Below are 13,362 nucleotides of genomic sequence, written 5' to 3'. Positions count from 1 at the left end.
GCTGGAAATAAACAGTAAAATATTAACCTTCATTAGTAAGAAATAATCATGCTAAAACCAGATACTATATTTTTAATTAAAACTAGTAAATAATTTAAAACTTGTTATGAAATGATGGCTGTATTGTGGAGAAATGATCTATAATATTCTCAATGACCAATTGAATATAAACTGGTACAACTCTGAAAAGCAATTTGGCAATACCTGTCAAGTAATTACATGCCATTTTATTTATTAATGTAAACACGTATTTGTCATAAAAATTATAAGACTTGATAATCCTTTTGGGATTTTAAGAAAAGACTACAAAACAAATAAAAAATGTATGAAGCATTTTCATAGTAGGAAATATTAAAAACAACTTACATATGTGAACTGTGATATGCAAAATTGTTGAACATTTTTACATTCCTTAAGAGTGGTGGTTATAAAAGCTGCAGCACTGTGGGAGATCGTGCAGCAGGTAGCTGACAGGCAGAGGAATACTGTCACTGCTATTAAAAATGTGACCAGTTGTATCATGTCTTGCCGTGAGGTAGGCACACGAAGGCTGTATGCTAGTGCAAAGGCAAGTTGATTCACATTGCCAGATTCCTTTTCGAACAAGTATCGAGACCTTCACCTTGATGATTTTACTTCTAGAAATAAAATGTAAGAAACCGTAAATATAGTCAATAAAATCGTAATGTTTACATGATGATAGATAATTACTAGAATTAGTGGGGATGATCACATTGAAAGGTACAAAAATGTCAAATCACTATATTGTACACCTGAAACTGATATAACTAATATAATATTGTATAGCAACTATACTTAAGTAAAAAATAAAGAACGAAATGGTAAGGAGCAGGGATAAAGATACACATTCAAATATGCATTGAAGCATTTTTACAGGGGCAAAATTGGAGAGAACGTAAGTCCAGTTATTAGAGAATGACATATCACTCTCATTTACCTGAAGGGATAGAGAGAAGTTTAGCAACTTTACGTAATAGTTAATGGCAGGACCAGGACAGAAGCCTGAGTCCCCCTGCTTGACGCCGTTTTTTATTGATATGATAGTGGTAAATTTCCTGTTACTCAGTGAGATCCATTAGTGCTATGACTATTGGGGTTACTTGGAATTAGGAACCTGCTGTCAGACTGCTCAAGCTTTGCTAGACTCACTTCAGCATCCTTTGGGCATAACAGCGAGGCCAAATAAGGAAGTCTTGTCTTAATAAAAGGATAATTATAAATTGCATTGGTATTGACTTGTTGCTGTTCCACACATTTTCCCATCATAGCATGTATTGTTAACTATTTGTGTGGTAAGTAATTAAGCAGTATTCAAAATTACTACTGCAGGGTTTCTACAAATTGAACTTATATTAATTTTACTACCAGTCTTAAAATACTGAAGTCATTATAAATATTTATATTGAATTTTTACACTTAAAAAATTTTAATTACATATGCTTATTACTTTACCCAAGGAAATGTGATAATTAACTACTCAATGTTATTTTAAAAATATTATAGCTTATGAATTTAGATGGAGGTAATTAATTTAAAATATTAGTGAGGAATTTACTTAAGATAGCCAGTCCAACTGTTATAGAACATTTTAATGTAAATTCTGGTTCATCCATAGAATGGACTGTCTCAGTCACTAAAATTTATGTTACAGATATATATTATTTCTGTGGACAATATAATAAAATAGAACAGCTTACAGATTTAGAAAAAGATAACCAGTCCAAGTTAATATATCTGATAGAATTTACTCTCTTAATTAACATTTGACAATTAGGAGAGACCATTAAAGTTTGACTATCTGACAACAGAAAAAATAACAGAAGAGAGGTGTCCTTGCTGGGAGAAGCCAAAAACCATTTCTAGCATTTGAATAAAACTAAAAGTAAAGTTTTTCTAAATTTAGGTAAATCACTTACAGAAAAATTTCTTTGAGTCATTCACAGAAAAATTTCTGTATTATAAGTTGGTGGATTTTAGCAAATATTTTTAAAGCACCTAGTAAATGCCAAGTACCCCACTAAGTGCTAGGAGATGCTGTTTAGATTGAAAGAATATTCTTGCACTCGACAGCTTCACTGTCTGGTCGCTGTATGATCCCAGCACAGGGCTCTATCTTTAGTAAACATTCAGATGTTTGTTGAGCGGAGTTTGCATCTAGAAGAAAACTAGGCAAGTTTTCTTGAGTGTTAAATAACAGATAAGACAAAAATCATTGCTCTTTAATTTGAAAGGAAATGTGTAATATCTTTATTATATCTTTAAAAAATTTAGTTACTAATAGGAAAAGTTTGACAACTGTGGAGGTATATAGATTTAAAAAACATAGTTGACAGGAAGATGTTAGAAATATATGTGTAAATGACTAACCTAATAATTCATAGGTTAAAAAGTTTACTCTCAGTGTATTGTGCTCTTTGATGTCAGTCTTTCTGGTACATTTGGAAAATCTTTGGAAATGGGAAGTCCAAAGATGTCCCTACATTTTGTACCTCTGCTGAAGAGCTTTCTGATAAGGGGGAAAGTGAGGTTTGGCATTTGGAACTAGATTTTAGAGACTAACAGACAGCATCGAATTTTAGCTCTGATTAAAACCTTCTATAACTCAGCTAGACATCATATTGAGCTTCATGTATGATTTTCTGAGTGTCATCTCTGATTTATATTTAAAGTCATATCACATTCTACTGGTGACAAGGTTTCTGAACAGAGCCAACTTTTTAGCATCTGTTGTGTAACTCAGCTCCCTTGGAGTGGGTGGGCAGTGTTTTTCGGGTGGGAGTAGAAAAGGAAATAGACAACCACTGGAGGGATGAGCTGAAGGAGAGGGCTGCGGGCCTTATTACGAGATAACAAAATGACTGTCATTTCCGTTCTGGTTTTAATCTTATTAAAAGAGCAAACCTCTTGTATGTTATCAAAGCATATCACCAGGTTTATGCTATGACCTAAGGGAGGGCTGGGGGGATTAACTATATAATTCTGCATCGGGTTAGAGGGATGGGACATGGAATTACAGGCAGATAAAATGGTCTCTTGTTTGCTCTAGTTCCTTGTGCACATAGGCACCTGGAAGGTTATCATGTTATCTGATTCTTAAATACAGCCGGTCACCTGAAGTCAATGTTGCTTTTAGGAATATGTGTAATTGAAGAACAGTTATTATGCAAAGTTTTGTTCGCAAAAGAGAGTAGTATTTCTCCTGTGTGACACTTGTATTTTATTTGACATACTACTATGCCCTTATTCCTGTAGGAATATTTTATTTGACATACTACTATGCCCTTTAATTTCACAGAAATTTAAATTTTATGAAATCTCTTTCTTTTTAGAAGGAATGTCCTACAGGTTCTTTCTTTAATTGTGTATGAAAATAATTATTCATGGTTCATAATTTGATTAGATGTTCAGTATTTGCCCAAACCATATGAGCATTTTCTCTATATTCTAGTGCTTAGAACCAATACCATTTTAACAACCGACAAAACAGCATTTTCCTCTGTTGACATGACTTTTTAATTTTAAAAAATTTTAAAAATATATTTATTTATTTATTTTTCATGATGACATTGATTAACAAAATCCTATGTTTCAGTGTACACTTTAACAGTAAGACATATATATATTTGCACTGTGTGTTCACCTCCCATAGTTAGATTTCTTTCTGTCACCACATATTTGACTCCCTTTACCCCGTCTACCTTCCTGCTCCCTCATCTCCTCTGGTAACCACTAGTCTATTGTTCATGTCCATGAGTTTCTGTTTGTTTGTCCTGTTCATTTGTTGCTTTTAGTTTTATATCCCACAAGTAAATGATATCATGTGATTTTCAACTTTTTCTGTCTGGCTTATTTCACTTAGCATGATTATCTGGAGACATGACTTTTTAGAGGGTAGTTTGTTGAGTTATCCAGGTTGTGGTTTTTTTCCTTATGGCTATTTCCCTGTTTGTATATGTGCTAGGAGCCTGAGGAGTGAAGGACACCAATCCACTCTGTATGCGTTGCTTCTAAGTAATAGCTCTAGAACTTTCTGATGAGGGAGGAGTCAACTCATTATTGGGAGACAACATTTATCCATGCTGTTTCTTTTACCTCTATCTCTTACTTCCTTTGGCTGACTTAACTGAGAACCCAGCAACTACATTAAAAAAATACTCCTGATATTACTGACACTGTAATAATACAAAATGATAAGTAAACATGTAAATTGAATGATTTGGACAAAGTCCCCAGTGACTCAAATGGGTGGAGGAAGAATGTATGACATTCTTCTTCTAACAAGGACAACTAATGCCACGCGTCCCTGACAATTTATTAGTTGCCCCAGCTCATATTGTTTTTTAATTTTTCTATATCACTAAAAGATTACATTTTAAGATCCAGGTTACTATAGGAAAGTCATTGTTAAGTAATGGTCAACTGCCACGAACTTCTTGATTTATACTCTGTGAGAATTATGTTCATATTAAATACTATTTCAGTTAGTTCTATGTATTGCAGGAATGCCACTGATAATAGAATTTAAGAAATACCTGGTTAATAGGGAACAACTAGAGGAACTAATTTAGAACTCTCTTTCTTATAAACCTGCTCAGTTCTTTTTTACCTCCTCAGCTAGTGACTAAAGAAAAATAAAGAGGCCATGAAGGGAGAAAACCTTTCTTCCTACATGGTTTTCACTGCATAAATAAATTAGGAATCAAGGAGTTAACAGTTTTGGAAATGCTTAAAGTTGAGGGGATTGGTTTTATTATCTATATTAAATTGTCTAAAGACCTTTGTATGAAGAAACTATGAAAACAGAAAACATCTTTTGTTCATCAGACTAAATCTTTATAAGCCATCATTTTGTCATTTTGAATCCTGTTGAACAGCATTCTGAGGGTTATTAAATTCAGACTTTTGTCTTTTTTTATTTTTAGCACATTCAAGTGTATATATAAATCTCTGGAATGCTGAAGGAGTGACATTCCACAAGTGTCAGATTTTATTTTCTGTCGCCCATTGTGGAGACCAGTAAATTAAAAATGTTTGATTTTTAATTTATTCTTTCTCTTTAATTTGCTTTCCTATTAGAGCTCTGTTACAAAATAAAGAATTTTTTTTTTTTTTGGTGGATGGATTATTGAACAGGAAAGTCACTGTTCCAAATTGTTTTCTGGCAATGATTAATGATTCATTAACCAAGATAGCATTAATAGAAAAACATTATTATAGCGTTAAATTTCTATGTAGCCTGGCACTGTATTAGTCAACAACAAAAAATAGAATTCGCAATAATCTAGATTTGGAACCAAAAAGTGTACTCTAGGTTGTAGATATCAAAGCTGTGCTCGTTTTTAGTTTTCTAGAGTATAGAGATATAGATATCTTTGCAAATTGTCATAGCAACTTAATCTTGTTCGACATTAGATTCTGAAGTAACTGTTAGTCTATTTTGGGGAGTTCTGGTACATTTAATTTTTCACCCAGTCATTTTGCTATGGTAACAAACCAATCAGTCATGGACTCAAATGAGTTACCAATAAAAATTAGTTGGCCATTAGAATGAGTTCCACTGTACCCTTTAATTCTGGCAAAATAATATGGTTTTGAAGCTACTTTTTAAAAAAAGGATCGATTTGAGAAACAAATCAATGACAATGTTTAATGGAAAAAGGTATTCTTAGGGCCAAGCACACTAAATTACCATAAAGAGTTTCTTAAACTGGCAACTTGAAACAATGAAATCTTACCTTTCTTTAATAAATGGGAAACTAACTGTTTTTAAGGACATGGCTTTGAATGTGGAAGCGTGTCTATACAGGCCGCTCCCCGTGGTTGGCAGCGCTGTTCTTACTCTCCTCCTTGATGTGTTTTCTTGGTCGTTTACTTTCTGTTGGGCTGTGGGCTGTGAATAACATATTAGGGATGGAATAGTGGCATACATGATTTTTGAGAATATTGAAAAGAACACTAAAACTGATATTGGCAGTCTTGTAATTGCATATCTTATTTCTTTGTTTTCTTTCAGTTTGATTAATAAGCTTAAACCTGGTGTCATTAAGAAGATCAATAGACTGTCCACACCAATAGCAGGTTTGGTAAGTAATAAATTATCTTCAAAACTAGATTTCTTTGTTTTTGAAATGTAAAAAGATGGGCGTAGACAGGTTCTTTTTAATTGAAATTAGGTTTGGGTTTGTTTTGCTCAAGAAACGTATGTTTAGTGATGTCCTTTTCCTGCTTTTAGTTTTTCTCTCTGTGTACCTTCTGCTGGAAAGCTTTTATTTTATTGATTTTTTGTTTTGATTTTTGTGCCCTCAGACTTCATATATTCCCTTTCTTGGCTTAGTTCTTCTGCAGGTTCCATTTGTTTAGGATTACGTTCTTTTGAAGCTCAGCCTGCATACATCGTTTGCTAGCCGACCACAGTGAGGGAAACTGTCGATGTTCACCAGTTGTTATGTTTCTGATACTTCTTGCTTCTGCATTACCCTCACTCAGCACACAGATCTTGGAGTGTGTTTACAAAATACTAAAGACCTGCTTGTCCTTTTGCTTTATGTGATAGGTTTCCTACCAACATCCTGTCTGATATTGGGCAAGTCACTGGCTTCTTTGCCTCAGTTATATCCATAAAATGACTATAGATGATTCTCTAGATTTTTTCAGCCTTGAATTTGGAATTTTGCATGTGAAAAATACTCCACACTGTTTTTATATAAATACTCTGGTGTGTCAAGACACTGGAGAGACCAGTAATAAGGTGGGGCTGTGTCTTCGGAAATAAATAATTTATAATTAAGTACAAATGATGGATAATTTTCGAAATGTTAGCAATATCTGAGAGTCAAGGTTGATGATAGAAGTCAGTTAAAAAAGTTAATTTCACAAAACACTGAAGTTTAAGAGCTAATAATTAGAATCTAAAAAAATATCCTTTTTAAAATAGTTAAGCTGTGCTTATAATACATTCAGGAACCTTCTGTTTGGCCATCATGTGTAGGCAGATATTAAATATATGAAGAATTAAAGGTAGCAGTACCAAAATTTCTGGGTTTGCAGTTGTCATGATGATCTCATCAAAATTTTGACAGGAATGAGTTGGTTACAGTGTTTATTATTAGAAAATATCTGTCTAGCAACGTGAATATAGTGTAATATATGAATATAGTGTAGTAATAGAGCGAGTTGGACAGTATTAAGAAATAAAATTAAAGAAATTTGGTTTTTGAAATTTTTCTAGGAAGAGCATTCAGTTTAATAAACTAAATAGGCTTTGTATGAAAATAACTTTTAAGAAATAACTTCTGTGAAAATTAAAAATTTGAATTATATTGAAAGTACTCTCGATATTTTCAAATGGCTTGAGTTATTCTTAGATTATGCTTAGATTTTAAATAGTCATTTCTTGGATTCATTACATGCATTTTGAATGAAATTAGCCTTTGATCTCAAACACCCTGCATATTTGGAATGCTTGAATTGTGGTGGTTTGTTGTTGTTGGCCACTAGAGTTTTCATTCAATCTTCTGATTCTGTGATGAGATGAAATCACAAATATACTGTATTTTTAAATCCAAAAATATCTCTAAATATTTCTGTATCAAGCATCAGAAATTCTAGCTGGTTTAGATTTTATCTCTAGACACTAAAATAAAATGTATTTCTGGAATATTAAATAGGATAATTTCCCAAACACAGGACAACGAGCATTTTCAGTTGACTGTGGGAGCATTAAGAGTGACCATAGCTGCAGAACTGGGCTAAGCCTAATAGGTTTGAAGTTATCATCATGCCTTATTTGACTCCTTCTTCTGATGCTTGTGGGTTAGGATGGTTATATCAAACCTCAAAAGCCTTAATTTCAAGTGCGAATTAGAGCTCTAGCATCTACTTGGTAGGGTTGTTAATGAATGGTAGAGGATGGAAATGGATGATAGTCTGACACACAGATGTTCAGTGAATGGTCTTTTGTAGTTCACTCATTCTTTTAGCAAATAATTGAGTGCCTACAGGGTCAATAATTTTTCCAGTTTATGGGGATATGTTGGAGGAACAAAGATGGATAAGGACCTTACCTACAAAGTGCTTTCATTCTAGTAGGGGAGCAGGGACCAGGTACATAAATTAACAAATGAACAAGAAAGCACCAGATAATAATGTGATGCAGAGAGTTACGGTAGATGGGGATCTTGTTGGACATCCATGAGCAGTTGTAGGGGTCTATGAAGATTGACCTCCAGGAGTTCCTTGAGGGAGTATGTCAGAAGCCTTAGATTTTGATACTTATAAAAGAAAGATGAAGAAGCTGAGGCAGACTTTTCATATTAGTAATTTTTGTGTTCACAGCGTATAATATAGAGACTGATCATGAGAAGACCAAAGATTTTTTGAATGAACAAATGAATGAACGAGATTTCCATTCTGAAAAATGATATGCTCTAGAATTAGATATTTGATGAGTTAATGTTATAGGTTGAGTTGTGTCTGCATCCACGCCTGCCCCCTCCAAAACAGATGTATATTGAAGTCCTAAACTCCAGTACTTCAGAATGTGAACTTATTTGGGAATAGGGTTATTGTAGATGATGTAACTAGTTAAAATGAGGTCATACTTGAGTAGGGTGAGCTCCTAATCTAATATGACTGATGTTCTTATGAGAAGATGGCCCTGTGAAGACAGATACACACAGGAAGAATGCTATGTGACAACTGAGTTTTGAGTGATGTATCTACAAGCCAAGGGACACCAAAGATTGCCAGCAAACCACCAAGAAGAAAGGAGGAATTCCCCTACAGGTTTCATAGGGCATGGCTTTGTGGACATCTTGATTTTGGACTTCTTGCCTCCAGAACTGTGAGACAATAAACCTCTGTTGTTTTAAGCCACCAAGTTTGTGGTACTTTGTTATGGCAGCCCTGGGAAAGTAATATGGACAGGTAAATGTTTTAGTTAAATTTTGAAGAGATTGTCATGACAGCTGCAAACCCATATGCTTTTTAAAAGAACTTTTTTCTTTTTAAATATAGATTCACAGGAATTTGGAAAAAACAAAACAAAAAAACAAGAACAGTGCTGAGAGGTCCTCTGTGTCCTTCACCCATTTTCTCCAGATGGTAACATCTTGCATAAATATGGTACAATATTAAAACCAGGAAATTGACGTTGGTACATTCAAAGACCTTAATCAGAATTCACCAGTTTTACATGCAGTTAATGTTTTTTTAGTAACAGAGAGGAGAGATGCTTTCAAGCTAAGTGAGATGAGGAGTGTTTTAAGGAATTTTCCAGAGGACTTGCCCATTAATCCAGTGCTCCGCAGAAACATGGCAGCCACATTCCAAGTGATTACTTTCTTCCTGTTGGAAATGGTGTCTCCTAGTTGAGGTTCCCAAGAGAGGAATCTAAACAGATCAGGTGTCATGGGTCACTGACCAGCCTGTGCATGAATTCCTTGAGAAGAGAGTTGTCTTGGCCAAATGGGCTGTGGTCAGGGGTGTTGGTTCCCTTTGGCTAACTCAGTGCAGGTGTATGGGTTGAAGTGGGTTCTGTGAATGAGGTGTTTATGGGGCAGATACGCTGAGTTAAATCAAATACATTAAGAATTACACAATTTCTGTGTACGAGTTTATTAAGCTGAGTGATTATAGTGCTCTGTGCCCTCTTATCCATTACTCCTTCTTATTTTATTTCCTTTAGCTATAACTTTTCTATTTCATGTCAGTGACCATGTATATTTACCTTTGAAGCCGAGATAGTGGATTTACCCTTTGCACATGGACTTGTGTGAAAAACATGGACTGTTCCCTGAGCAATGATGATACAGAAAGAAATGTTTACATAATTTAGGAATATATTGAATGCTCTTCTTGAACTATTCATAATTATATATTTTGGGTGGGGTGGGGTGCGGGAAGGCAGTAACCATGTAACCAAAGAGATGTGGCTTTTCTCACTTGACTGAGTTTTATTTATTTTATAAAGAAATTGATTTCTTCTTATCTTTTCTTAACAAAGTTCTGTTCTTTACAAAGACATGCTTAAAAAAAAAAAAAAATCTAACCCAGGAGTTTGAGTCTTCTAAAAACTTAGCTGCTGTTAAATGTGGGTATGTTCAGATCATTGAAACTCAAAATAAAAACTTTATTTGGGAATAAAAAAGTTCAACTCCAAAACAAAATCCTGAGAAACAGGCAAGATATTCTGATGGTAAAAAGAACCATTGAACCAGAATAGTGTTTACCATCTGATGTATTAGTGTGAGTGAAATACAATATGTGTAGAAAACATTGTGGAAGTTATTAACCCTAACTAAGACTATAGTCATCTTGGACCTTTGCTGGTTTATTTCTATTTAGCTAAAGCAAGGTTTCTTAACCTTGGCTCTAATGTCTATTGACCTTTTGGGCCAGATAATTTTTTGTTGGAGGTGTCTGTCCTGTGCATTATAGAATGTTTAGCAGCATCCCTGGCCTAGCACCGTGCCCCATCCCCCCACTCGGGACAGCTAAAAATATCTCCTGACATTGCCAATGACCCTTATGGGAAAAATCATTCCTGATTGAGAACCACTGAGCTAAAGAATCAAGAAAGTGTCTACAGCCATGCCACCCTGAACAAGCCCGATTCCATCTGATCTTGGAAGTTAAGCAGGGTTGGGCCTGGTTAGTACTTGGATGGGAGACCACCAGGATAACCAGGTGCTGTAGGCGTAAAAAATAAAAAATAAGGGATCGTAAGCTGACAGGGTCCTTGCAATCTGTGAGGTCAACCAAGGGTTGCCTCGCCTAAAAAAATAAATAAAAAAGAATCAAGAAAGTAAACACTATCACTTTATAGGGCTAGTTTTCCAACTGACTATAGAGATTTTATTGATCTACTCATGCTTGCCATTTCAATTTCAATTTCAATTTCCCTTTGAAAAGCAGTGGTATTCCAGGAAACTTGGTTTGACCCATTCATTTGTGTGAATGTTTGTGTCTGTCAGGGGACTCAATAGAAAAATCCTCAGTATATCCACACTTGCATCAAAAATATGGGCTGGATTGGAACATCTTTACCCTAAAGGGTTACTCTTTCAGATTACTTTCAAGAATGGAATGTGTAAAGTTTTGACTGTAGAGGCTGAGAGGATTGTCTTCTCATTCAGGAATGCTGTAAAATTCTGGAGAATGCAGGAAATGCAAAGATACCAGCTAGCTTAAGCTGCTGGATGTGTCACTTTTTCTTGCCTTCATGTTGGCTACTTCAAGAAATAAGGCAAGTTTTGGGATTCTTACTGCCGTTTCTCACAAGGTTGTTAGTGGTTAACGTTCTTGTACCTGTGTAAAATTATTTCTGACTCTTTCATCTTCACTCTCCTATATACTTGGGTGTCAGCACAGTACTGCAATCTAGTCTGTGTCAAGGTCACTGTTAAAACACCTAATTTGTTCCTTTCCAGCAGTAACAGAATATTGACTTGAGGAATTTAAATATTCTTATCCAGGTTTTATCATGTGCTTTTTAAAAACCCACTCTCAGGCGATGACTCTGTTTATCCCCTTTTCTTCCCCAGGGGTAGAGGAGCTGTGGGGGTTGGGAGAAGGGAGGTTTGTGAGACACTGAGCTTGTGAGCTCTTTCTACAAATAAAAACAAATTTAAAAAATAAAATATGAGACCTTAAGATAGTATTTTCAGGGAAAAAAGCCCATATCTGTTTCCTCTGCTTTCCCATCCAAATTGAAGTAATATAAGTACGAATATAATTATTATTTTCATTCAAGGGTGGCGCTTTTCTGGGTCGAAGGCAGGAATAAATTTTGTATGATTAAAGAGAAAATATGCAAGGAATAATAGAATGGGATATAAAATTGGGTTAGCCGCCAGTATCTGCATTTCTTGAAAGAGTGGAGACTGAAAGTTAAACCCAGTGTGGGGCTCAGAGGGAGTATCTCTCTACTTGGTAATAAGCAAGATATTTTTGTGAATATATTTGGATGTTGATGCGTACAAAACAGTGATAACAAGTGACAGAATGGGAAGATAGTCCGTGAAGCTAGTTTAGAATAACCATTTAATGGTAAGATTGATAGTGTTTATTTTCTGTTCTTGAATTTTATTGCTGATTTTGTAGATTCCCTTGAGGAGATTTTCCACCTAGCAAATTTGGGAGAGGTTTTCACAAAGCAGATTCTTTCTGATGTACTCATCCTGTCTCTTTGATTGCTTGGCCAATAAGAGCAGCATTCATACAGAGGTGATTTGGGCTGCCATGATCTCCATCTCCACATGGATAGGGGACAGCATTGACGTCATCTCCTCTCAATGAACTCTTATTTAGTTTTCATCTTCTTGGTTTCCTCACAGTTGATAAATAATGAAAGCTGGATGTTTCCATAAATTACTACGCTCTTTAATTTTTGTTTGTTTCTCACTTATCACTGTATTGGAACAATTTTATATATGTTGGATCAGGCCTTGGTGTTTATTGAGTTAAAAGATACATTTTTTTCTATTCTGTTTCCTAAGGGAGACAGTGAAGTTTAAATGATATCAATAAACTTGATTAAAACTGCTCAGTTGTCATCTCATTGTTAAAACTATGCTAAAGAAATATTTTTATTTCAAAGGGAAGCTAAACCACGGTTACAAGTTGTATAATTTAATTGTGCTTCAAACACTAAAATTTAAATTATTCTTATTTTATGAATTTGTCAATCACATTATTTTCTTTAAAAACCTCAATAACAAAAACAAAGATATAGGTGAGTACTATAGTTTTGCTGTTTTTAATGGCTAGTTTACACTTGTTTAAGAAATTATAGCATAAAATGTAAGCATTTACTAAAAATAAGGCCACTTTATGCATTGAAAATGACATTTTCCATGGTTGTGTTTTAATTTAAATATTTTTTTCTAACATATATTTTACTGGAATTTCTGTGGACCACCATCTATGTTTTGAAATAGTTTGGGGTTATCTAATAATCAGGAGTCTGAGAAAAGAGACTGAATGGGGATGGTGTATTGGCTGTCTTCAAGGTAACAAATATTAGATATTAAATATCTAAATGCTTTAACATACCTCGACATAAATGGCATATAAATAAGTCAATAATAGTTGAGTTATTTATGAAGTATTTTTAGGCGATTTCTTCAAGAGTCTCCTTGCCTCCCTACTTCTCTCCAACTCCCAATTAAAGATAAGTATCACCAAAAGTGAAAGCTTAAAAACTTAGTGTCAGCTTTGAAGTTCTTTCCAATAGCCTCATAATGATGCAGCACTGTCAGTCAGGAAACTCCTGTTTTATTTCTAGCCATTATCTCTTAGTCACAGTTTAGGAGTACTTCCCTGGAGTTCCAGAACTTACTT

General features: G+C 34.6%; 1 protein-coding gene, 1 long non-coding RNA gene and 1 pseudogene across 2 annotated transcripts in view; all 3 read left to right on the top strand.

Moving 5' to 3' along the window:
• The window catches only part of LOC105298479 (LIM domain only protein 7-like), a 154,673-nt gene that overhangs the window by 82,982 nt on the left and 58,329 nt on the right, over positions 1–13,362 (top strand). Inside the window, exon 6 of the mRNA XM_011369771.2 lies at positions 6,035–6,104. Coding sequence (XP_011368073.2) covers positions 6,035–6,104 — 70 coding nt within the window. The remainder of the gene's footprint in view (positions 1–6,034; positions 6,105–13,362) is intronic.
• Positions 6,120–10,048, top strand: LOC111745434. The gene is made up of 2 exons (XR_002782645.1): positions 6,120–6,769; positions 8,356–10,048. It is a non-coding gene; the product is annotated as an uncharacterized LOC111745434 (long non-coding RNA).
• On the top strand, positions 10,602–10,719 carry LOC111745472 (annotated as a pseudogene).

This window comes from Pteropus vampyrus, unplaced genomic scaffold (genome assembly GCF_000151845.1).
Source record: "Pteropus vampyrus isolate Shadow unplaced genomic scaffold, Pvam_2.0 Scaffold155, whole genome shotgun sequence".
In the NCBI taxonomy this organism is placed as follows: domain Eukaryota; kingdom Metazoa; phylum Chordata; class Mammalia; order Chiroptera; family Pteropodidae; genus Pteropus; species Pteropus vampyrus.
Note: the sequence above shows the minus strand (reverse complement) of the source record. Positions and strands in the feature narration are given on the sequence as shown.